The sequence below is a fragment of the Mus caroli genome, unplaced genomic scaffold (genome assembly GCF_978045245.1).
Source record: "Mus caroli unplaced genomic scaffold, Mus_caroli_1 scaffold_20, whole genome shotgun sequence".
Taxonomy (NCBI): Eukaryota; Metazoa; Chordata; class Mammalia; order Rodentia; family Muridae; genus Mus; species Mus caroli.
Window position 1 is genome coordinate 30,228,008 of NW_028227275.1, and position 27,170 is coordinate 30,255,177.

Here is a 27,170-nt window from a genome sequence, read left to right on the forward strand (position 1 = left end):
CACGTTGGTTGATTCCATACTTCAATTACTGTAAACAGAGAGCAGATTTACAGAAGTACAACATTACAGAGACAGATATAAAGAAACGTTACAGAGCATACAGCACTACACATCTCAAGTAGCGTTTTCTTCTTTTCTACACAGAATCTGTTTCTAAAAGAATCCTAAGAAAAGTCTCTGAAGTCACAGTCTACCATATTTTAACAGATAAAACCAAAGCCAACCCTGTGCCTAGTCCACATTCTAAGAAAGGATGGACTTCAGAGGCAGCTCTCCTTCTTTTCTGGGTCTTTCAATTCTGTCTGGGGCAAGGAGGAAGGTTGCCATGACAACCAAATGTCTTAGAGTCAGAAAGGGAATTTCTGACTCTGAGAAACCAAGCCATTACTGCATTGCTCAACTTTTAGCATTACTATTTGTACATTCCTTTTGTTGTTGTTGCTGCTCCTGCTGCTGTTGTTTGGCAACAGGATCATACCACATAACCCTGGCCGGCTTGGAACTTGCTATGTAGATCAGGTTGACAAAGATTTACCTGCCTCTGTCTCCTGACTGTTGAGATTAAAGGTATATACCATTACACCTGGAGTTTCTTTTTGTTTTTGTTTTTTAAATGAAGACAAGTTTGTGGGTACTCATAACAGGTACTACATAAAAATTATACCCAAATAAAGAATGCAGGTTCTGCAGTCAGCCTGCCAGTGTTCAAATATTGATCCTAGGTCATAGTTACACAAACTTAGGCCAAGTTAGTTTGTTAGCTTATTTGCTTTCCTTGAAATATTACACGGAAAGCTCTTGGAAAAGTGCCAGGAACATGAAGGAAATGTTACACTTACAAGCCCATGTAAATGGTATGGGTTTGTGTGTGTGTGTGTGTGTGTGTGTGTGTGTGTGTGTGTGTGTGTATGTATGAAAGAGAGACAGACAGAGAGGGATATAGACAGAAAGAGAGTATGTGAGAATGTGTGGAGTGTGTGTGTGTGTGTGTGTGTGTGTGTGTGATTAACACTGGTTCTTAGGCGTCAAACTCTTAATGCCCCTCCCCCGGCCTTGTGAGTGCTGAGATTTCAAGTCTACACCACCATGCCTCGACAGACCCACATTTAGAATGTGTTGCTGTCAGATTAGCATGTTAGTGATTAGAGCAGATGGCTATTAGGGAATTTAGTTTTCTGTATAAGTCAGATTTTTATTTCTTTTTTTTTTCTTTTGTTTAAATTTCATCAGGTTGCATTTCTTTTTTTTTTAATATTTTTATTACATATTTTTATTTCTTAAACTGAACTTCTCTCTATTTTATGAATAGAGGAGAGTTCACTAAGAACTTGAATCATGACCAATGTGATACATAAACTACACAGATATATAACCAATCTGGAGAGATTTGTTTCTACTAATTTTTAAGGTATCTTTTTAAATAAAATTTCTTTTTCTCTGGAACCATTGTTTTGGTAGTGGGCTCATGTTATCCTTGTAAATTTTTTTAATGTCCACACCGATTTGCATAATGGCTTACTAATGTACACTTCTGCCAATAATGCATAAAGCCCTCCATATACCACCTTCAGCCACATGAGTTTGTTCTGCTTACTGACAGTAAGTTAGTGTGTGTGTGGGGGGCATGCATTGTGGTGTGTGTGTGTGTGTTGTGGTATATGTGTGTGTGAGAGAGAGAGGGAGAGACAGAGACAGACAGAGAGAGTCAAACTGGGATGAGAGACTTTGCAAGATTATGATTTTATTTTTCCTGATGATTAATAACAACTGAATGAAAGGAAATATTCATTTTGATCTTTCCACCATTTTTCTACTTAATTATTCGGAAATGTTGGCAATTGACTTGCTGGAGTTCCTTCCAGATTCCAGACATTATCTCCCATCAAGTATACAGGATGAAAATATTTTCTCCCATTGTTAGGTTACCTATACACTGTCAACTCTTTCCTTTCATGTTTGAGGCATTTTGTTGCTTGGATTTGTTGTTTCATACTTCTGAGATCATATCCTAAAACTTCTTGCTCATATTAATATCAAATAGTACTCATGCTGTATTTTCTTTAGTTGTTTCAAAGTTTAAAGTCATATATTTAACTCTTTAATCAACTTGTAATTGATTTTTATAGGTGGTGTGAGAAAGGTCTTACACCTTGGGATATCCAGTTTTCGTTGTATCATTTTTGGAAGCTACTATTCTTTTCCAACTGTTTAGTTTATGATCAAACCTTTGTCAAAAATGTGTTGACAAAGGCTCATTGGTTATTTCATGCCAAGCACGATTGGAACGTGTATAATTTCTTTATTCACTGATCAGTTTTGCATATAGTATTGACTTTTATTAGAATTGGGGTATAAATCATGTTGGAATAGTTTTCTGATTGACTCAGAGGTAGAAACGAGAATGATTGGATTCAGAAAGCCACATAAAACAAAACAAACACCTAACTGCTAAGGGATCCTGTTTTCAATCAGCAGCCAGCTTTGCCACAAATTATACAATTGCCCATGATTAATTCACTGCTGAAATTCTGTGATTTCCTTTTATGTGCTGCTTTGAAGCTTATCATAGCCATACATTTTGATTGTCCTACTTGTTGTATTAAGATTTCCTTTTGATTTTATGATAAAAATAGGATTTGCTTCATCCTGTGTGAAAATGATCTAACTGCGACATTAAACTGTTGCACATGACAGAGAGTGAAAGGCTTAGCCCCATGTATTGCTTTAAGCTCCTAGGCAATTGGAGGAGTATCAGTTTCCATGAAGGCTGCCACAAAGGGAGTGCTAGGACTCTGCTAACAGTGTTCACCACACTGCTGTTGCAAAGGGGGATCCCCACCCTGCTGGCTGCCCTGCATGAACTCTGTACTGCCTTGGCTTTCTACCTCTGAGCTTGAGACATCTATGCACCACTGAGTGCTCCTGTAGCCATGAAACAGGGGAAAACTGTTTCCTAAGAGGAGTCCATATAAAGATTTCTCATGGATTATTCAGACACTGATAGTGACTCTACTTTGGGATACAGCGATGATGAAGATTCCAGTGATGAAGTTGAAAGAATATCAGAGTCAGTGCACATAAAACTGTATTTTTAGTGATTTGGGGTCTTTTTTTATGCTCTGTAATTTTTCTAACTCTTCACAAAGGGTTTCAAAAGTGACCACTACTAAACCATGAGGCTTTGCTATAACTTTTTAAAATCGATAATGTGCTTGTGAAAATGCTTCATAGTTGGCTGAGCAGTAGCTAGTTTTGCAGTGGTTCTCTTGTCACGATTGTGATTGGTAATGCTGTAATCAGCTAATGTGCACAGAAATATATGAATGTGAGATTTTGTTTTTAAAGACTGTGAGCATGTTTTGTCTGATTGTTATGTATACAGCTATTTTTACTTAATACAAAGTAGCAACAGCCATGTGCTGAGCACACAGGGCACTGTGTATCTAGTTTGGGCATTGCCTTATAATTTTAGATGTATAATATTGTCATATATAATCTCAAAACCTCTTTGTAACATGCCAACATAATAAGAAAACATCTTGTCTCCTTACATGTTTTCCCCTTTATGTCTAAGACAGTAGTATATGCAACCTTACTATCTAGGTCAATCTTCTATATAAAACTATAACTATGGATGGCTAAAATGCTTAGTGACAACAGAGAATCATTAGGATCCCCTTTATTATATGTACATATAACAATACATAAATCCAGATTATATTTTTTTTTATCATGGTCTTTGGAGCCACAGTAGAAACCAATGTACACGGTAGTTATAGTATCGGCCGCTTCTTCCAAAGAATGTTTGCCAAAGTGGATGATTAACATCCATCAAAGCCATGTCAGGTAGAATTTTTGTCCCTCAAAGAAGCAGGGTTTTAGAGCCTTTCTGGACATCTGCATAGAGGGGCAGTAAGCACCTGAATCATAGGAACAACGGTACTGTGATGACGGAGTGACTTGACATTAAACAACTGCCAAGCATTGCATGGTATCATTATAAAACTGCATAGCTGGTTAGGACATACCTGTGAATGGAGATTCCAGTAAATTAAGCATTAAAGGCCTATCATATTTATTTTGTGGTTGGACACCAAAATATATTGGTGCTGGCTTTATTAACAACGGCAATGTTATGATAATTATTATGACCATTGCCCAAAAGTTATTCTGTACTATATTTTTTTCTCTCTCTTTTAAATTTGGGGGATTATAATATAATTATAACATTTCTCCCTTTCCTTTCCTCCCTCCAAACTCTTCCATATCACCACCCACCCCACTGCCTCCCCTCCCTGTCCCCCTTTACATAATCCCTCTGACCATCCTCCCTTCCCCTTCTTGTCTGAGAGGGTAGAGGCCTCTGAACCTGGGTATTCCCCATCCTGGCATGTCAAGCCTCTGCAGGGATAGGGGCATCCTCACCCACTGAGGTCAGATAAGGAAGGCCAGTTAGGAAATTATATTCCAGACAGGCAACAGCTTTAGGGACAGCCTCTGCTCTTATTGGGGGGGGGGCAAATGAAGACTGATCTGCAATCTGCTATTTAGGTGTGGGGATTGGGGGTTAGGTCTAGCCTGTGTGTGTTTGTTGGTTGGTGATTCAGTCTCTAAGAGCCTCCAAGCATCCAATGGCTCAGGTTAGTTGACCGTGTTAGTCTTTCGGTGGAGTTCCAATCCTCTTTGGGGCCCTCAATCCTTCACCCAACTCTTCCATGAGAGTCTCTGATTTCCATCCAATGTTTATGGGTTTCTGCATCTGTTTCAGTCAGCAGCTAAATGGAGCCTCTCAGAGGACAGTTAAGCTAGGCTTTCTGCAAGCACAATAGAGTATCATTAATAGTTAGGGATTGGTGTGTGCCTGTGGGTTGGATCTCAAATTAGGCCAGTTATTGGTTTATTGGTTGGCCATTTCCTCAGTCTCTGCTCTATTCCTGTTTTTGTTTGTTTGTTTGTTTGTTTAATTTCTTGTAGACAGGATACATTTTGAGTCAAAAGCTTTGGGGGTAGGTTGGTGTCCCTATCACTCCAGTTGGGTTTCTGCTTGACTACAGTAGGTAGCCTCTTCAAGTTCCATATCCCCACTGCTCTGAGTCTTAGCTAAGGTCACCCCCACTGATTCCTGGGAGCCCCACCAATCCCAGGTCTCTGTCACATCCTATGTATGCCCCCATGCCCCCAGCTACAGATTTTAATTCATTCTTCTGCCCCTCTGACCCTCTCTGTGTCCCTTTCCACACTTATTCTGAAACTCCCTAATCCCCCCCCATCCCCTCTCATACCTAGTTCCCTCCCTCCATCTGCTTGCTATGACTATTTTATTCCCCTTTCTAAATGAGATTTGAGTATCCTCTCTTGAGCCTCCCTTCTTGTTTAGCTTCTTTGAGTCTGTGGAGTGTAGCATGGTACCTGTACTTTATGGCTAATGTGAGTACATAGCATGCATGTCCTTTGGGGACTGGGTTACCACTCAGGATGATATTATCAAGTTTCATCCATTTGCCTGTGAAATCCGTAATATCTTTGTTTTTAATAGCTGAATTGTATTGCATTGTGTAGTTGTACCACATTTTCGTTATCCATTCTTCAGTAGAGGGACATCTAGGTTGTTTCCAGTTTCTAGCTATTACAAATAGAGCTGTCATGAACAGAGTTGAGCAAGTGTCCCTTTGGTATGGTGGGGCATCTTGTATAATTATTATCAGATTTAACTCTGACAAAGTCTATGAATGGTATAGTTCCATGGAAAGAATTTAATTTAGAGAACAGGTAATCTGTGTTCAAACACCAGGGTTGTCACTCAAGAGCTGGATCTGAATGTTGATGGATCAGGTAGCATGTGTCCTCATATGTCAGTCTGAGAAAAATAACTGCCACTTGCTATATTAAGTCAATGATATTAGTATGAACTGTTTTTTTACACATTCTTAAGTTTAGTAAGCTAAAACATAAAATAAAATATTTTATTCAATTTCTTAATAGCCTATTTTCTGATCTACATAAAAATATTTATTGCTTCTGCTCCAATAAAACATTATATTCCTTGTTAAAACATCTGTCTCATTTAGATCAAATAATATATAAAATCTTAAAATATTGGCTATTTATGATTACTCCATTAAAATTTATATGCATAAAATATATTCACAGTTAAATATTATCTTACTTATTATTTATAGGTTTCTTAGTAGTTAAAATGGAAATGCTTTTAAATAGGCAATTCCCATTTTTTATTTTTTCTCTATTTGGTGGCAGGTATCAGGGATTATAGGAGCTCCCTGTGAAAGGATAGCCCAGGATGGCCTTGACCTCATAATCTTCCTCCAAGTGTTTGGATATTGTAGTTACAGATGTGCACCAGTACAGATAGTCTGAATAGACAATGTTATGAATAGTAAAGACAAAGACAGATATGGAAGAGTAGATTTTAAATGATGTTTTTATGAAACCACAATAGTGTCAGCATTGTTTTAAGCATAGAAACTATTTGTAGTGGCTTATGATGCCATAAACATATGGTAAGAAGGAAGTAATTCACAACTTATGAAGGCCCTGTGGGGATGAAGCGCTTCTGCCTGCTGTGTGTACTTCACAAAAACAAAAATCAACCTTCTATAGAAAATGGTAATGGAGCTGAAAATACAACATCTGCAGTTCTCACTGTGCTGCTGGGCAAAAGTGATACTGAATGGCTTCTCTTCATTCTCATGCTCACATAAGAGAGGTTTGCATTGTTTGGGAATTGGTCAATCTTAGTTTAACAGCAAATTCCTGAGACTCTGAAGTCTGAACTTGGGGCTGGATAAATGGATCAGCAATCAAGACCGCATACTGTTCTTGCAAAAGAACCTAGGTCCATTCCTAACACCTATAGGTGGCTCAAAACTGCCTGGAATTTCAGTTCCAGGAGGATCCAATGCCTCTGATCTCTGAGGCACTGCATTAATAATGTTCATTGATTGATGATGATGATGATGATGATGGTAATAATGATATCTCTATCACCCCAGGCTTGGGAACACAATACCTGTGACTTTCTTGTAGCATACACATATTAAGTACCTTCTATATATTAGGCACTAAAGATCAAATCTGAGCAAATCTAGTCATGGGCCCTGCCTATGCTTATATGGCTTAGCAGAAGAGAATTTGAGTCCCTAACTGGATGGCCACATAAATAAATATATGAGTTTTAAGTAGTGATAGCCATTTCCATGTAGAGATATGTAAGATACTGAGAACAGATATACAAGGAAACCTCCGAGCTAATTCAGGGTAGCATACCTTAGGGAAGGACACTGTGAAGAGGTTCCAAAGGACAAGCATGGGTGGAGAGGAGCGCCTTAAGTCTGAGGACAGCATGTTTTGAAGAAGCCTGGGTAGGAGAGAGAAGATAATGTTTGTCAACTTGGAAAGGAGGCCAGCTTCTCTGGAAGGCAGAGAATGCGAAGCAAGCATGAGAAGCTCACACTGGCAGCTTCTGAGACTACCATAAAAGCTTAACCATCAGAGGAAAACTTATTATATGGAGTAGATTTAAATTCTTTGCTGGGGGAAGATATCAGTGGGGGGGGGGGGGAGTAGACAGGGGTAGAAGGAAGTTTGGGAGGACCTGGGAGGCATGGAGGGAGGGGAATCTCTGGTCAGAATGTATTGTATGAGAGAAAAATAAATAAAAATTTAAAAAATAAATAAAAATAAGAATAAATAAAAGTTAAAACAAGGGAGAGTTTTCTTCTCTAAAGTACAATCAGTAACACATAAATGGAAAAGGCATATTAAAAAAAAAAACCTAATCTGGATCATCCAAGGGTGCTCTTCATGCAGTGTTAGGCATTAGGTGAAAAACCCTATAGAATCTCATTTAAAACATAAAAGATTCCAGCAATGCAAAGGCATGTCCTGATCTTATATGGAAAACTTAACGTCAGAAGCTGTTCTTCTGAGATCAGTGTATTCATGCGATGCATCTGTACAAGAATCCCAACATGGCTCTCTTTCAAAGAAGAAAAATGTTTTGTTTTTTGTTTTTTGTTTTTTTTTTAATCAGTATCAAATAATGAATGCAGAAGACTATCATGAGGGCATTTCTGGGAAAGTGAGATTAGTGAATGAATGTATGGTTCTGATTTGCCAAATGCTGCTTCTGTTAAACAACACTAACCCAAGAAAGAAGAGAAACAACAATGAAATACTTAATGAAAGACATGTCAGCAGGGAAAATGACAGAATTTAGAGCGTGAGTTGGAACTTCATGAGTCTTCAGTAGCAAAGGATGCATTGTAAACCCTTTTGGTTTTCAGTACTTCGGGTGCCTGATTTGGGTGGAACGTTGCGTTTTGTAGTTTAAAAACCTGTCAGCACAACATCTTTCTATACAATTAACTTTGAGATATATTTCAGGCATATTTGCCATCAGTTATATTGCCTTAGAAATGTTATCATAAGAAAAAAGGGTACGCTGTCAGGTGTCATTTAATGTTATGACAATGGTAACATTAAGTTTATGGTAGCTGAGAATGACTTGTGAAGTTAATTTACCAAATCCATCTCTCACTACTGGAGATGCACCAGAAAAGAGTTTCAAAGGTCTCAGAGACTGACATTGCCTACTATAGTTACAAATTATGTGTTTGCCAAGAGATCCTCTTAATATATTTAAGTGCCTACGAGTAATATTCATCAAATAATATAAAGGATCATGATCTTGGACAGATGAATAACTATGTACCATAAAGTTTCCAAACCTTAGTTGCATAAAAGTAGTGTTACTATATTAAGAGAATATTTAAAACTGGTCCTTTGATTTCAAAGATAGAGTGTCAAGTTCATAATGGATGAATTAGATACTCTATTTCCAGCGGTATGTCTCTAGACTCTTTAAGAGCTTTAACCTATTCATTCCCAACTTTATCATCATTAACTCAGAAATTCCCCCCAAAGAGCAAATGAAATGATCTTATAAAATCTTCTTCCACTTGTGTAAGTGAAACGTTAAATTTGATAATTGTAACAACTGAGTTTTAACTGCAGGGAATGTGTGATTTATAATATGTGTAAAGTGGCTCTTCACAGGAAGCCTAAACCTGGAGGTGCATAAATCAAAAAACGTGTAATACTTTGGTTCCTGTAAGAAACTCACCATAGCTATGTGCCTTTGTTCTTAAAGGCTGCACCATTCTAATGGGTCTTATTTATCTATTTATCTTTATGCAGGGAGGATGTGAGAACAGCAAATGTTATTGCCGCAGAAGCTGTCACCTGCCTTGTGATTGACAGAGAGTAAGTAACCACATGGAATAATAATAATAAAAAAAAGGTATTTCTTCAATGTAGCATATGTGGGTAAGCACATCAGAAAGTTCGAGTGTCTGACCCAGAGAGAATTGACAGAGAGTAAGTACTTTTCTATGCATAACACACACTCATATCAGCAATATATATGGTTCTGGAATTAGATAGCATTTTGAAGAGCTATTAACACTTGCTTAAAGTATTTTCCTGTTAGAATGAGTTCTCTTTTTTATTCTTATACTCTTGAAGTGGCTAGTTCTGCCAATCTAGCATTGTAATCTTTAATAAGGCACTTACACACTATGAATGACAGCACCATAGGTTCACTTGAAAAGCAATATCATAGGGATTTTTTGAGGATTAATAAAAACATGCAATTAATGCATTTGCAAAGACACGTCATCAAATTCACCACAGACGAATTGGATACTCAGTGTCAAGCGTCTGTCTTTAGAGTCTTTCAGGAGCTGCTTAGCCAGTACTGTCATTTGGTGTTTTATTTAGAACCTTCATCACTGTTGCTCTCAGAATGTTTTAGGTTTCTTTTCTGTTTCTCTGTCCTGACACTCCTACACCAAAGCCTTAGGGAAGACACTCTTGTAAAAAGCCTCAGCTCTAGATGTGGACAAGTGCCTACTTAGAGAAATGAAAGGCTCTTTTGAGACATCTGTCACTGCCCTGTTTCTTCTCTTCGTCATGCTTTACAGCTCTTACTGGGGTTACAGGGAACTGTAAATAGCAGGTTATTGCCACCAGAAGACTATGGCTCAGATGTGTGCAAACCACATGGAATTAAAAAAAAAAAAAAAAGGTATTTCTTCAATGTAGCATATGTGGGTAAGCACATCAGAAAGTTCGAGTGTCTGACCCAGAGAGAACTGACAGAAAACTAGTGTGCTCTTCCCAGCTGCAGGAGACATTGTGCTGCAGTGAACTAAAGCTGAGGAATAGAGACCAAGGTTAGAAAGATAGCATTGGATAACCCAGGAAACTCTGGGGGGAGAGGGTCCCAATTTGACTCACAACTCCTAATCTTGATGTCACTAGAAGTTAAGCCATGGCACAGTTGCTACCTGATAGTTGCACTCACATATAGCTCTGAAATGGAAAAGTTCTTTTCTAGGTCCCAGAATCAACATCGATCCATCCTTACTGCTTTTACTGAATGTATGTTCCACTGGGGTTCTACCATGTATAAGGCATGGTGTTACGGGAAAGTATCTGAAAGTATAGGGAGGGCAGACTATTGAGTCATCAGAACGAGCAATTCATAAGGAAACCATGAGCCAGTTTCAAGTGACAATAAGACAATTGTGTGTTGGTTGTTAGAAGACAATTTATAATATCTTAGTGTGCAGGTATAATGAGACTGTGTTACTACAAACACTAAATTTTGCTATAACAGCCACTCTAACAATACTTAATGATACCAAATGGTAGACTTTTTACAAAGTACTATATAAAGAACAACATGGAGGGAAGGTTTGAAGATAGAATATGTAGTTGGGAGTCTAATTCCAGCTCGTGATCATAGGACCATTTGGAGAAGGAATGTGTAATAATGAAGGCTTTTAAAGGGTAAAAACAAAGAGTTGAAATTCTGACTAAGTTAAAGACCATGAAATAAATTATGGATATTATTAGGACAGAGAAAATGATATATAGAAGAGAGACCAGTTTGGGAGGCGCAATGATATTCCACTGAGAATAACATCCAATGTTATGCAATCTTGAATGCATAAGACAGATGCTCTGAGGAAGTGACAGATGTGGGCAGGAGCTCCCTGCCACCACTGCCATAAAACTAATGTTAACACTGCCTGCATAGAATTAACAACTGAAGTTGTCAGGTGGGGCGGAATTCCATGATAAAATAGAAATATAGGTGAATTTGAAATATATCAGGATTTGGTGAAATTCAGTTTGTTCAAGGGAAGAAAAACAGGTGAAAGAGAAGCCAGAACAACAGGAGACAGGGCAGTGTAGAAAGAGAACATCTCTAGAGAAGAGAGAAATTAAATCCCAAGTCAGAGACATAGAGTTAGTGAAACAACAATTCAAAACCAAGAGTTTCCTAGGAAAGCTGGACAAGACAGGGTCGTACCACATGGAGAGAACAGGCTGACGGCTCAGAGTTCAAGATACTCAGCTACAGCTAAACATGGCAGGAAGTCTGAGAATTATCGCTCAGTGTGGTAGGTACACATCCAGGGGTAAATGAGTAAAGAATGTAATATATATACACATGTACATACAATAAATATTACCCACTTAAGAGTGAAGTCCTGCCATTTGTAACAGCATGGGTGAAGAATCTGGAAGACTGCTAAATGAAATTATCTATGCAAAGAAAGAACACCACTGAACTCAACTATGGAACTCAGAAGGGAAGCATAAAATGATGGCTGTCAGTTGCTGGTGGATAGAAAGAAGTGGGCCTTAAAATGAGCAACACTGGAGAGTAACTGGTAAAAATAATGGTAGTTGGTTGTTGTTGTTCTTGTTGTTTGGTTTTGCTTTTGAGACATGTCTCTCTGTGAAGCTCTGACTGACCTCAAATTCACGGAGATCTGCTTGCCTCTGCCCCATGAATTCTTGGATTAAAGGTGTGCACCACTGTGCCCAACTGTTGTTTTATGTATTTAGAGAAAACAACAATGAAATGGAAGACTGAAGCAGACAGCTTATGAGTTTGAGTCCAGCATATTACAGAAAGATTCAAAACAACCTTGGGCTAAATGTACAGAACCTGTGTCCCCCAAAATAAATAAACTAACAATGAAAATAAAGTTCAGGTGTGTTATAAAAATGAGAGGTGAGAGGGTGTTTACACTTACTGTTTTGATTTAGTTTTACTGCATTGTACACACATTTCAAAACATCTCCTTGTACCTATTATATTATGATATTATAATTTATTAATAAAATGGGTATTAAAAATACATGACCCATGCCAATAATACCACTTCTGAAGCAGAAGGATGATCATGGACTCTAGGCCTGCCTGAGCTATGTGGTGAATTCCAACTCATCGTGGGCTACACCAAGGCTCTGTCACAAAAGAAAGAGAAATTCCAAAAAATAAAATAAATGTAAAAATTTAGTTGCTTAAATAGAAGAAGAAAAAAGAAGGAAGAGAGAGAGAGAGAAAGGGAGGGAGAGCCAAGAGACAAGAGACGAGACAAGAGACAAGAGATCCAGTTTAAATCATACGATACAAAAAAAAGATAAGTTGAGTATTTGAACCCAGAAAGTTTATGAATCTACTTTTAGGGGAGATGTTGAGTGTCCAAGAAAACGTTGAATCCATAGCAGAGAGAGAGAGACAGAGAGAGAGAGAGAGAGAGAGAGAGAGAGAGAGAGAGAGAGAGAGAGAGAGAGAGAGAGAGACTAAGTGCAGCGGAGGGATCCTGTCAAAACTGCTGCGGGTACCTAATTTATGTCCAATTAGAGGAGCGCCAGGGTGTCATCCTGTGCAAACAGATGGCAGACATTAGAACTGTCAGCGAAAGGAGCAACCTTCACTAATTTACAAGCTAGGTACCATGTTACATAAGCGGCAGTTATGCTTTCCTAAGGGGAAACAAACCAATCATGAATGTCAGACTTCTGTTTAAAATAAACACTCATGGACAAATCAGAAAACGATGACCAGGTGCCCACCTGTGTTCTCCAACAGCATTCCCTGACCATTTTTTCCCCTCATATCCTATTTGTTATCTTAGGGCTCTCCAGGGTTGGTCCTCAACTGTCTTTTGACTGGCTGTCTTTCCAGCTTCGACATCATGTCTGATGTTCCCACACCCTCCTCCCTTTACTCAGAAGGCATCAAATCTCTTTGCCGTTCCCACCGCATATACGCCCATTTTTCATCTCTTAATTCCATTCTTTTATTTTCCAGGCCTTCACGTGAGCCTTGTATTGGTTTTGGTAAAGCCTAACTTGGGATTAAGATATTTCTGGGCAAGAGTAATCTGATTTTGCTGATTTGTCCCCTGAAGACTAGAAAGTGAATGGAAATCCAGAAGGCTGTTTTTGGTTTACAGGTTCTGTCAGGGAATGGCCAGGGGATACTACAAGAGAGATTTAGAGACCACATAAACCAGGTTGGTTTCATGATGGATTATGTAGCAGTGGTAAATTTATCCACCTAGGTCACTTGTGTCCTCTTCTTTGTATAGCATGCCATTCTCTGTCCACATGATAGGACTATTGGGACTTCATATGTCACATTCCCTGTGGCTGTATTACTTAAATGAGAGGGTGATAAACTTAAAATATGTCATGGCCTTAGCCTTTCCTACAATCTAAGTGAATTTTGTTTTGGTTCATTTTTCCAGAAAGAATGTTGGGGTGATGTGAGGATATTGGCAGGGTGATTACAAGAAAACAAATGTGCCTTGTTAGAATGCTGTCTGTTGCAATAATTTAGCCTTGTCGGGTTTTTTTTAAATGAATCTGTTACTGACTAGTATGCTTTTCCATGACACTTTAAATAGAAAAGATAAAATCCAGAAGTTTAGAAGAAAGACTGTGTTAGTTTAGCTTAATGATGTGAGTTGAATTATAGCCTGTCCTTAACAAGTGTGGTCCAATGACAAAATAAGCACATTTCCATAAAAAGACTATTTTATGAGGAGTCAGTGTGGTTTAAAGTCATGGAAAAAAGACAGAGGGACAGCTCTTCGTGATGCTTGCTTGTCCAAGTGCCTTAAAGTGGTCACAGGACACATCTACCAATGCAGGTCCCTCCAGCGATGACAAATAGTATCCCTGGCTGGGATGTCCCCAGAGGAGTCCCAGACTGAGGAGTCCCAGTCCAGTGGTTGAGTCAACTCAGTTACTGGACCAGATATCTCTGCTGATCTCTCATGCATTAGCCATCCCTAGCCATATACCTGCCATTTATGAAATTTCAAGGCAAATATATGAATGGTTTCTAGCCCTACTCTGTTACCTGAAAAGCAGTTTCTCTCGGAAACCTTTGGACTATGTTAATATTCTAACATCATTAATATCTTGATGGGAAATGATGAAACTTAACATATTCTAAAACCTAGGGCATAAAATACAACCAGTCATAGGAAACTTATAAATGCCTAGATTCAAAGAAAAAAATCAGAGATCTCTCAAATAACTTTGAGCTGCACCTCTGGACCTTAGAAAAACAAGAAAAAGCCAAATCTAAAATAGTAAACAGAAATAATTAAAATAGGAGCAGAGCAGAAATGAATTAGAAATAAAAAAATACACAAAGAATGAATAAGCTGGATAGTTGGTTCTTTAAAAGAGATGGTTAAATCCTAAGACAAACTAACCAAAAGAAAGAACCCAAATTAATAAAATTAGAGATGAAAAGGGAGACAGCACAGCAGATACCAATAAAGTTCATAAAACCATTAGGAAGGACATGCCCTGAAGGCATGTATCTAACTAATTTGGAAAATCTAAATGAAATGAATGAATTTCTAGATGTATATGATCACCAAAATTAAGCCAAGCAGAGTTAAATAATTTAAGTAGATTAATAACTAGCTATTGAGATGGGTTAGGCTGACTCCACGACAGGCTTCAGCCCTCCATGCCCCAGCAGTAGTCTGGACTATCCCTAGAGATAGAGCCAACAGATAATGATAGAGGTCACCTCCTCCTCCCCAGAATCCCCCTAATGTGCTTTAAATCATGCCTGTGAGCCCACTTTGGGGTCTCTCCATCTTTGTAGATAATAGATCCAGTGTGCTGGACTTCAGCAGAATAAAACATTCTTTGAATTAAAAATAGAAGGAAGGAAGGAAGGAAGGAAGGAAGGAAGGAAGGAAGGAAGGAAGGAAGGAAGGAAAGAAGGAAGGAAGGAAGGAAGGAAGGAAGGAAGGAAAGAAGGAAAGAAGGAAAGAAGGAAAGAAGGAAAGAAGGAAAGAAGGAAAGAAGGAAGGAAAGAAGGAAGGAAGGAGAAGAAGGAAGGGAAGAGAAAAAGAGAAAGAGGAAGGAGAGAGAGAGAAAGAGAGAGAAGGAGAGAGAGAAGAAAGAGAAGAAAAGAGAGAGAGAGAGTCAGCCATGAGATTAGACACAAACAAGCAACACTAAATGGAATCAACAGGTTGTGTGTGCATACATGTATACACGCATGCATTTAGAGAGAGAGAACAGTTAAAGAAAATGAGGTTGTGGATTTAAGAAGGAGTGAGGCAGAGTATAAGAGAGCTTAGAGGGAAGAGGGAAAAGGGAGAGGGTGGCAGCGTGGTTATATTTTAACTTAAAAAATAACAGATAGTTCACTGTTTCAAATTTTCAAAGAACTAATACAAATTTAACACAAGAAAAGAAAAGGAAAGGAAAGGAAAGGAAAGGAAAGGAAAGGAAAGGAAAGGAAAGGAAAGGAAAGGAAAGGAAAGGAAAGGAAAGGAAAGGAAAGGAAAGGAAAGGAAAGGAAAGAGAAAAGAAAAGAAAAGAAAAGAAAAGAAAAGAAAAGAAAAGAAAAGAAAAGAAAAGAAAAGAAAAGAAAAGAAAAGAAAAGAAAAGAAGAGAAAATTCATCAGGGATTAGAATGGAGGACAGAGACTGACCTGCTCAGGTTAATGGAGTATAGTCTGTTACTAAAGCTTATCTGTCATTTGGCTCCAAAGCTGCCACTCTGTAACCTCTTGTCTAGATGAACTCTGTGCTGCAGGTGCGGCTTCAAGGCCAGAAGTAACACTCCAATTGCACTGTTTAACTATAATGACTAGTGAGGTAGATGGTCCATTCGTGTTTTATATTTTAGTGTGTTTTGGTAGATCTTGGAAGTTTCGAGTAGAAAGTCTTTGAAAACCGACTCTTACAAATCCTCTAGTTAAGAACTGAGAGCTGCACCACAGAAGGACAGATTTCCAGCTCTTTGTGGCTGAGGGCTGAGCTATACACCTCCCAGCGTGTGACCATCACCCGCATCATTGGAACATGGAGGGCAAACTGTAAATGACTAGAAATTATGGTAGATACCAGAGTGATAAGGTGTGTTTACTGAGAAGCCGAAAGCCCGTGAAATCACGAAGCCTCAGTCCCAAAGCAATGTTCCCAAAGGCTCTTATCTGCCCTTATTTCTGCCCTCACTTCTTTTTTCTTGGCCCCATTGAAACTAAGAACTGGATCTTGTAGTTTGAGCATGGCATCTAAAATCCACTACTGTTGAGGGTTGGAGAGACAGCTCAGTGGGGAAGAGCATGACTGTCTGCTCTTTTGAAGAACCCAGGTTCAATGGATTGAACTCACAAGGTGTGTTATGCCATTTCCAGGGGATCCGACACCCACTCCTGGCTAACATGGGCACTGTACATATACACACCAATGGTGAACAGATGTACATGCAAGCAAAATACCCCAACATGTAAAACAATAGTAGTAAAATGTTTAAAACTCACAGCCTGTGATATTTGAGGACCAGATACTTGTTTTTGTGTGTTGGAGGTTGGTGTTTGGAACAAGGAGTGATGGCATGTCTTCTACATTGTATACTGTTTAACAGCATCCTGACCAGTACTGTCTGCTTAACACTACTAGTTCCCCCAGTGATAAGCAAAGTGTCCCCAGGAATTGTCTAGCATCTCATAGCCACAAAAATCCATCCCAGCTAGGAAGAATACAGTCAATAAGTGACAGCCATGAAGTAGCCATGTTGTCATGCCAGTAGAAATTGGACCCAAAATCCCAAGACAATGTTCCTGAAAAAGCTACTCCCAGACAAATGAAAAGCTATGTCTGGAAAAGTCTACTGGCCATTGGGTACTATAAAGCAGACGCTAGAAAAATTACAAGCACACACAAGGATCAGGAAGCCAAATGCTTCGTTCTTGATTTTTCTCCAGTGCTGATAACATGCCATTGCTAATCAGCAAGGGGGAATTATTTAAAATGTAAGACACATTTTCAAAGGCAGGAAAAAAAAAGGCTGAAATACTCTTGAGTGTGAGGATGCACACCTATGATCCCCATACTTGAGTGGCTAAGGCCTGAGAATCATTGTGTGTTCAAAGCCAGCCTGGTTTACCATACCAAGACTCTTCTTATAGAAACAACACAAACCAAAATAAAAGGAGAGAGAGAAAAAAATTAAGAACCAGGACACATTCCAAACCAAATCCTATTCTGCCACACAGGAAGATGACAATGAATAACAACAGCTTCTCCTTTCTAATCCTGATTTGTGACTCCAACAATTCAAGTATGAACTTACCTTGGTAAAAACTTAAAGTAGAAAGTATTTTACCTGAAGCATCTCAAAGAACTCCTTGGATGAAGTGACATGTGAGGTAGGTTCTTTTAAGTTTCTCAGAAGTTTTACAAATAAAGGAGAGAAAGTGAAGGCAGGGACTGGGGAGAGCAGCCTCAGTGCCTTCTTTGTAGTACTGGTTGGAACATGGTAAAAACAGAATACTTGGAGAAGAGACTGGAAAAAATATCACACAGAGCCTGAGAGCTGAGTCAGGAAAGAAGAACTGGGTAGAGCTTATCAAGAAATCTAACAAGAGCTGGAGTTGGGTTTCAATGGGTAAGAGCACCTGTTGCTTTTGCTGAAGACGAGGGTTCTAATCCCAACACCCAAATGGTGGCTCACAAGAGTCTGTAACTCCTGTTTCAGGGGATTGACACCCTCTTCTTGTTTCTGACAGCACCAGGCATTCATATGCATAAATATATATGTATAGACACGCACACATATACAGAGTTAAAGCTGTCTTACACATAAAGTAGAAACCCAATAAATAAACCCATATTTTTAAAAAGTAATCTCCTAGTGTCTCAATGTAAAGAAACTGGCCTCGTCCTTTGGAGACTATGGGGCCAATGGCCAGCTTTTGTCACTGTATCATGTATTTGTCTTTGAAGGAAGGGAGCAGAGCAAGATTGGGTTACAACACAGAGAACTGGTACAGACTATTAAAGTCACAACAGTCCTAAGGAATACCTATTAAGGTTGAGAGTTTTAGACTTGAGCCTAAAGCAGACTTGGGTGCTTGTTAAGTGTTTCAAGTGAGGAGTGTTTCTTATATCGGGACTCAGTGGCTGTCTGTCTGTAGGTGGTCAATGACCTGTGAAAGAAAGCTGGTTACAACAGAGAGAATAACTGCTTCAGCTATGGACATGCTAAGTTCGGGTCCATTCGGGTTCTCGGAATAAGGTGATCACTACCAGTTAGAAATGCTTTGATTAGCTCTGATGCTTAGAAGACAGATGCAAGTTGATACTGCAGTTCGTAAATCCCTTAAAATTTAAGAGGCCTTGCTTTCTTAAGTCGTCATTTTGTGTTATACTAGTAATAAATAATTCCATTTTCACAGCGAGAACTTGAAACTTTACAGTGTATCTGCAGCTTGCATTTTTATCCACTGTTTTTAAATTTGTTTGAAAACTCAGCAATCCTCTGAGACTCATGGGCTATTGATATGAAAAGATGATGGAGTAAGCTGAAACAATACATTTTATTTTCTAAGATTTAAACATTAAGCAGAAATCCTAAGACAAGTAACATCTGAAATCTTGCACTTGGCAGTCTAAGCAGTGGTTCTTGGTGTTTATTGGGGGGGGGGTGCAATTCTAATGCTTCTTGTATTGGTTTGGGGTTCTGTGAGGCAGGGCAGAAGCCAGGAGCACTTTCAGATAGAAGTCTAACAATAAGATTTAAAAAAAAAAAAAAAAAGGTACAATCATTAAAGTTGAAATCTGCTCCAGATACTGCACATTTTTTGGTAGAGTTAAGTAGATTTGCTTATTTTAGGAAGCATGTTTTCCTGATGACACAGTCATTATAGGCCCAGCTGGGTCATAAAAGATCTAAGGCTTTCCTTTTCTTTTCAATATGCCTCACAGTTGGTACCCATCTGAAGTACAAAGTGTGGGAACATGAATCAAATTAGCATCAGCCACAATATCAGGGATGCCCCATCCTGGACCAAGTGTTACAATGAGAGCCCTTGCAGAACTTATCTCTCTGGGTGAAATACAGTGGTCGCCTTTTCTACAAGCCCTTCTACAGCAATGTAATTGAGCTAATTTGAATAGATAGCAGACTACCCAAGGCCAATCATGATATGGTGGTCAGCAAGGAAGACACTGTCTTGCTAGCTGAATTGCAGACGGGTAATGCATTATCATTGGGAAAGAAACTGAATGACAGCAGTTAATGAGTCTCTCTCTCTCTCTCTCTCTCTCTCTCTCTCTCTCTCTTTCTCTCCAATATACTCTATGTATATAGTAATACACATATAACCACTGAAGAGTAGACTCAGAAAAAACATAAATATATATTGTTAAATTGAACCAACTGTTAGTATATTTAATTAAGTAGGTCATTTCACCTAGATTTTTTTTTCAGCTTTGTCCACACACAGAGATAACATTAGCACATTAAATATTCACTGAGGCTTACACAGAAGTAGATTTGCAGATAAGGACTAATTAAACACATCACTTCTCTCCCAGCACTTCTGCAAGGAATAGTTTGTTTCCTCTTCAAATGAATGAAGCTTCAGAAAGCCTGTGCCACACCCCAAAATGAATAACATGTAAACAGAGTCAATCACACTCCTGTCCTGACTTAGCAGCTCCACTGATTCACTCTAAACCTAACTCAGTTTCCTTGCCTTCTTACGTCTCTAGCTGTACTTAGTCATTTAAGTCATTTTTATCTGTGCTTTTATAAAGAGTTCTGTGAGGGCTGGAGAGATGGCTCAGTGGTTAAGAGCCCTGACTGCTCTTCCAGAGGTCCTGAGTTCAATTCCCAGCAAGCACATGGTGGCTCACAACCATCTGTCATGGGATCTGAAGCTCTCTTCTGGTGTGTCTGAAGACAGCTATAGTGTATTCATATAAATAATAAATAAAACCTTTTTTAAAAGAGCTCTGTGGATTAGGCATCTTTACTTACCTTCAGAAGTATTTCCCTGAAGAGACACGCAGTGGGAAAATTAGGGAGTCTAAGGTCAGCATGTTTTAAAAGGATTTTCTAGAACCATTACACAGCATACTCCTCAGTGGCAGTCGTGAGAATATATTGCAGTTTACCACCACAACCAGCTTAAGTTTTCAATTGAAATGACTGAAAAAGAAAAACAGACAAAATTTTTGGTGAGTCAGCCCAAATCTACCACTACCCTAAAAGACTACATTTAACATTTTTCTTCTTTTCTGGTTGCTGCATGGAGCTTAGTTATTAACAACTAAAGCTATGGAAGAGTGGTGCATTGTTTGGCGATTGCATCTTTATCCCAGGGAAGAATAATATATTTGAAAGGCTTCAGAAAATGTGAAAGAAGAGTGAAAGTCAAGATGAGCTTCTTCTGAAGTGTCAAACGTAAATACTAACGGTGAGCAGGGTGCCAGGGAAGGAAGGGCACATCAGAGAAACAATGGAAATTATCCAAGTGTGTAACGCACTGCGGAGCCAGAGAACCAGCCTGAGAGAAGATTCAGGGTACTGATGACAGGTAGTGCCATGGGCGGTAGAAAGGGAAAAGATGATGAAAGGTAATTCATGAATATGAGTACCTACATGTGTTTTAGGGATGTGTGTGTATGTATGTGTGTATGCATGTGTGCTCATGTGTGCATGCACACACACGTTCCTGCCAACTTGTACACTTGAGGCAAAGGCCAGCTTGTAACACTCAGTTGTCTTCTTTCCGCACTAGTTCAGGAAAGGATGTCAGGCTCTATAGCTGGCATCTTCACCCTGGGAGACATTTTGTTTCAATACCATCATCTGTTAATCCTCACAATAGCCCTGTGGCGGGGAAAGTCACCAAACAAGGCAGTCTAGAAAGGGAGTTCAATTGAGAACTAGAGAAACTCAAAGATTTGGGCAGAATCTTCCCTAGTTAGAATTTCAGGGTTATCTGCCTTCTGTACCTTGTTTTGGTTGTTGCCTTCCTTCCAACAAATTAAGAGGGAAACTTGATTCTTTTGGGGGGGGGTTTAAAAGACAAGTAGAATAAAAGTGTTTAAAAATATAAGAATCACACATAACCTTTTACACCAGGCTCTAAGTAAGCTCTAAGTAGGCTCTAAGTAGCCTGAGTAAGAGGCTAAAGGTACTAAGAGTCCAAAGGAGATTGCAAAGGTGGGCTTGAGGGGCTCTAGTAAAAAGGAGCATTGGTAGAGAAGACGAAGATTGGCATTCTGAATTGCAGTAAACGATAAGGTAATTAGGAAGACGGGAGGCATAGGAACTAGTATGGAGAGAAGCTGGTATATGCAGCTATGGTAAGGAGAATATGATCTGTAAGTGAGATACAAGTAACACACTCAGAAGTGGCAGATGCGTGAAGACTTAGCTTTTGAGAACCTTTAAAGAGGGGTTTGACTAGTGTACTACATAAGAACCAGATCATAGTAACAATATCTGGCATTGTTTACTGAATTTATAGTTTTTGGTGCCTTATATAATTTTCCCAAGCCGTCTCCTACATCTACTGTTGCTAACCTGGAGACACTGGCAATGTCCAGAGGCAGTTTTGTTAGTACACTAGATTTGCTGCTCATGTCTTGTAGACAGAGGTCAGGGCTTCTCCTAAGCATCATATAATGCCCCGGGCATCTCTCTATAGTAGAATTATCTGATCAAAAACACCAGTCTACAGGAGTGTGAGAAATCCTAAAGCAGGCTCTTCATAAAGTACAGGAACTGGGTACATTGTAGAAGTGTGAAGTTTCTGTGAGATAAAGCTAGTATAAAAGATTAAATATATGCAAGACCTTAGGTATTTAAGAAAAATAACCCTATTGGTGAGTTAGAATAAGATAGCAAAGACAAATATTTCAGTAACTTACATTAACATGTGGCAGAGGGAGACGTGTGTGATATGTACTGAGAGAGGTGGAAGGACAGCGAGAGGAGATGAAAATGAGGAAATCCAGTCAGGCACAAAGCAGCAGGCAGTGCAGCTCTGCAAACTCAAGTCCCCACATCTGGGGAGTGCTGCCTTCTCCCCAGGAAGCTCAGACAGCACATGGAGGAGGGCTCTTTGAAAAGACCTCCAGGCTAATAGTAATGTCCACTCTGATAGAAGTTAGAATCAGGATGAAGGGAAGATGAAATAAATGCTAGCTGCAGTATGGTGAAGATTAAAGTGAAAAAGGACACAGGATAGTAGGACTCCTTAACTGGCTGTCTGGCCACAAAGGATATTTTATGGTGTAGGGTTAGAGACACTGTTCTGTTTATTGACTTAAAGAAGAGTCCACAGGGAGACCATCAGTGGAAAAGGTATTGATGAAGGAGAAGAGGAGAAAGTTGAAAGAATTCATGCAAAATACCAAAGGAATAGAGATGGCTCAAAGGCTGAGTGTCTCCAGCCCTTCCAGGGGACCTGAGTTCAATTCTCAGCACTGACATTGGGTGGTTCTCACAATCACCTATAACTCCACGTCTAGAAGACCTGACAGCCTCTTCTGCCCACAGTGGACAGACACACACACACACAAAGATGAAATAAAATTTAAAGAAAGTAAACATGAGGTTTGAGACAGATGTTAGATAGTTGGGAACTAATAATTAAGTTGGCCTTCATGAACAAGGAGGAGAAGCCCCAGAAACAAGAAGATAATGCTTCTATCAGAGAGGCTGGCTAGAGAATGCTCATGATGTGGTGGGAATCTGCTACATTTTAATTTTGCTGTCACCTCCTTTGAATTTAAAACATATTAAAATCCAAGGTGGCCATCATAGTTAATAACAATGAGTAGAGTTATGATTTCTTGGTTTTGTGGTTTGTCTCTAAAGTGTTAATAGATCCAAGAAAGTTGAGGGTTTTTTTATTTCTTCATTTATATATATTAAAATGTCTTTAAGTAACATAACAATGTGTACAAGGAGTATACAATGTGAATTTTAAAATGTATGTTGTATGAACTTTTAAAAATGTAGAAGCAAACATTTTCCCCAAAAAAGGGACACAAGAAAATATATCTTCCAGTTTGCCCCCAGTATTTCTTCATTGTGCTTATTATAGACTAATTATGTCTCTTGATCTGTGCATTGAGGTCCTAACACCTCATGTGACTATATTTAGGCACAGCCATGAAAGAAATAATTAAGGTTAAATAAGGTCATTCTAATCCCATAGGATTGGAGTCCTTGTAGCAGTCAGAAACACACACATTGAAAAGCTGTGTTGAGGACACAGAGAGGAGAAAAGTCTCACCAGAAACCGACCCTGGCCAGTCCTTGGTCCCTGACATCCATTCTGTATACTGGTACATACCTAATTTCTTTTTCTGTTTTTAGTGTAGACTCTTTTATTTTGCATGGCAACACCAGAGGAGTAATATGCCCTCCTCATTAGAGCTTTTATTGATGGATGTGTAGAGAATTCAGATGAGCTGTTAACATACTCCTCTTTAAAGGCTGGGTTGGCTGAGGAGGCTGGATGCCAGAGAACAGGTATGATTTCAAGGCCAAACCCCAGATCTCTAACATCTGCTTCAGTCTTATATGTGGGGAGGCAGAATGCTGTCAGCAATAGTCAGTATTCAAATATACAGAGTTCAAATACGGTCAACCTTGTGGCCTTCAGCAAGTTGATTTAGCCTCGATTGCCTCATCTGTAAAACGAAAGTAAACCCATGTAAATATATAAAATTAAAAATAGTGTAGCTTTTCTTCACATTTTGCTTGATATTTTTATTAAACTCGAAAGCACTAATTTATGATACTTAAGGATATTTTTACCCATATCTAATGATTCTGGGAGAAACAGGTTTATTTTCATTTTTATTGTTTGTTCTTTGACAATTCCATCCATATATCATGTGCATTCTGAAATTTATAATGGCCCCATCTGTCACCTCTATTCTCCTTTCTTTCTATAGGCCCCTTCCAACTTACAAGACCTTTGCTGCTTCTGCTGTTGTTGTTGTTGTTGTTGTTGTTGTTGTTGTTGTTTGAGATCCACTGATTTAACCAGAATCATCTGTGTGACCTTGAGATTGGAATATCTCTTAAAGCCTGAGTGAGCTCTTTAGAGAGTACACCTGAAGACAATGACTGTCCCTCCCTCAGAACTATTATTAGCACAGAAGTAGGGTTCCTTCAGTTTCTCACCAATTGGTGGTTGACTGCTAATAAGCTACTGTAGGTTCGTTAAAGGCACCCACCATACTGAGAGATCATAATTGCATTGGCTGTGCAGAGCTCAACGGACTCTATTTGATGGCCATTCTCTTCTGGCTCCTACATTGTTGCCAGCCCCTCTTCTGCAATGTTCCCTGGGCCTTAGAGGTGGGAGATAAAGATGTCTGAGCACTCAACTTATTCTTAGCATCAGAAGCAACCATGTGTTTCTGCATTCACTACCCACATTGCAAAGAAAAGCTCTCTGACTGAAGCTGAAAGGAGCATTTGTCTGTTACTATAAATGTAAATATGTAAAAGGCAATTTGACACACTGACAATTTAGCTAAAGGAAAGTATTAAGTTTACCCCTATGATCAAAGACCTCCCTGGCTGTGGCTCTTTGTCCATGTTTACAATAAGCAAAATGAATTCCTTCCTGTGGCTCAGGCCTCAGACCCTGTTAGAATGAGTTATTGCCTCCTTAACAGTTGTGACATTATTGCATCAGCAGGCTCATCTTGCCTGGGAGATGGGTACTTGTAGCATGGAAGGTTAACAGCTAGCTATAACAGTCTCAACCCCCTGAAGCCTGTGTAGTACTTTCTAGCACCGTGAAATCTAGCCAGCCTGGAGGAAGCTTCCTGCTCAGTTCCAGTTTGCAGTTCAGATATATGGCATCTTCAGCAATATAGCCTTAACGACTAGTTCAAATGAGCAACCAAGAATTTCTTTTCCCAGTCATGTCATAAAGGCAAAAATAAAAAGTTCACTGACAAATTTTTGTAAGATTGCTAAGCTAGTGACTAACATCTTTACTTTTAAGAGTTTTAGGTCACATATAAAATTTTCTAAAAAAAAAAAAAAGATACCATGAGATAAATTTATTGTACTAAGGGTTCATTTTTAGCTTACATATTGCTTTGTAATTACATGGTATTTTTCTATGCAAACTGTAAATGTCATACAATTTTAAATAGACATTTATTAATATTCTTTAAAATTTTGATATAATAAATACAGACTGCATTAACTATATATCTTAATCATTTAACTAAATGAAGGTTATTTATTCACATGGAGAAGAGCTTTGGTAAACTAAATGAATTGATAATTTTAAATTATTTATAAGACACTATGCTTGAAAATAATATGTGAGAGATTTTATAATGCTCTAGTATTTATTTTAAAAATGGAAAAATCTAGAAAAGTCAAATGTCTACCAAGTTTTGATTCTTATTACAAGACAGATCCTAAGATATTCTTGGAATTGAGAATCTTCTCTGTTATAAGAAAACTTAAATAACTTAGTATTGATACTTGGTTTCCATGGGGCAAAATGGATTATTTTGATAAAATTTGTGAGACATCTATGAGATATTAAAATTAACTTTCCACACAGTGCTATTTAACTCAGTCAAGGGAGTAACATAGATCCATCGATGTTGAAGATACAGTAACATGAGGGAAGTCCTGGCAGTGATAACTCATGTGCTTTGATATACCTAATTTTATTTGTAGATTTTCACTGATATATTTTTATTAGGATTTAAAATGTAGCTAGAGTAGTCACTGAAGCTAAAATTTTGATCTAAATATTTATATTTTATATTTCACATAGACAAATTCTCAAAGGAACACACCTTGAGTTAGAAATAAAAGTTTGTGTCAGGAAAGGGCAAACATTGTCATCTTCTGATCCTATGCTTAGACTTGACTTGCAGTGATTAAATCAAAGGATGCATTCATCTTCCCTTTCCTTTCAAGTTTTTATTATAAGCAAGTAATCTTGTAGTAAACAAAAAAACTACTGGTGGATTGGAAATCTAGATTTAGGTGTAGGAAAAACAACCAATATTTAAATACAGTTGTTTATAGGTGGTGGTAAGTGAGAATGAGTCAGAGTGACTTTAAATTATCAGTAAGGCTTTAGGTTAAAGAGTAAATGGTATTGGCTTCTCTGAGAAGAACTGTCTAAAGAGAATACACTTGATCTGAGATTTTAATGGTAATAAGGAAATCCTATGTGAACACGTGTGCAGAGAACATTGCAGACATATGACATTTGTCCAAAGTCAAATGCATGGAGGAAATTAGAGTGGTTGTAGAGGCCAGCAACATAGTGACATCATCCAACTTGCGTTTTAAAAGATTATCTTGCCTGCTTATAAGGAGGAGTGTCCCCAAAATAAAACAAGCCTGTCCAAGACAGGCACTGGTAGATGAAAAGGACATGACATACAAGGGATTAACTTCAAAGTATTGAAACTAAAATCAGTAGTATTTAGATCGACTCAACATAATGGTGGAAGTGTAAGAGGAAGAGAACAATCTAGAAAGTAGTTTAACAAACACTTCCAACTTTTCAGGCTGTATGTGATCTGTTATTGTTGTTTAACCTGGCTGTACATGTGAAAACAAGTGTGGGTAATCCACAGTACATAGAAAAGTGTGTCTGTGTTCTAACAAAACTTTATTTATAAAATGTGCAGTATGCATTGCTTTGTTTCAAGATGATAGTTTGCTAACCTCTTGGTTCAGAATCATTCCTTGAATGCCTGAAAAATAGTTCTTTTCCAAGAAACTTTATTCAGAATCTTACAGGTCCTGAGAAATTCCTTTCAGATAAGTGTCATCTTTCATGACAAGGTTGAATGAGTAGAGAGTCCTGGGCTTGCTGAAGAAAAGATGGCATTGTTCAGAGAATCAATCCTCCTAAGCCACCCTGATCATTTTGAAAATAGCTTAAAGTAAACCAGCAGGTGCTCAGGTTATTGATTTGCTTAGATTATTT

The 27,170-nt window shown here is 38.5% G+C and overlaps 1 protein-coding gene across 3 annotated transcripts in view; it reads left to right on the forward strand.

Moving 5' to 3' along the window:
- Window positions 1–27,170, forward strand: part of Prkg1 (protein kinase cGMP-dependent 1) — a 1,217,686-nt gene that overhangs the window by 1,050,139 nt on the left and 140,377 nt on the right. For all 3 annotated transcript variants that reach the window (XM_021151357.3, XM_021151356.3, XM_085834099.1), the window contains one exon: window positions 9,217–9,282. In XM_021151357.3, coding sequence (XP_021007016.1) covers window positions 9,217–9,282 — 66 coding nt within the window. The remainder of the gene's footprint in view (window positions 1–9,216; window positions 9,283–27,170) is intronic.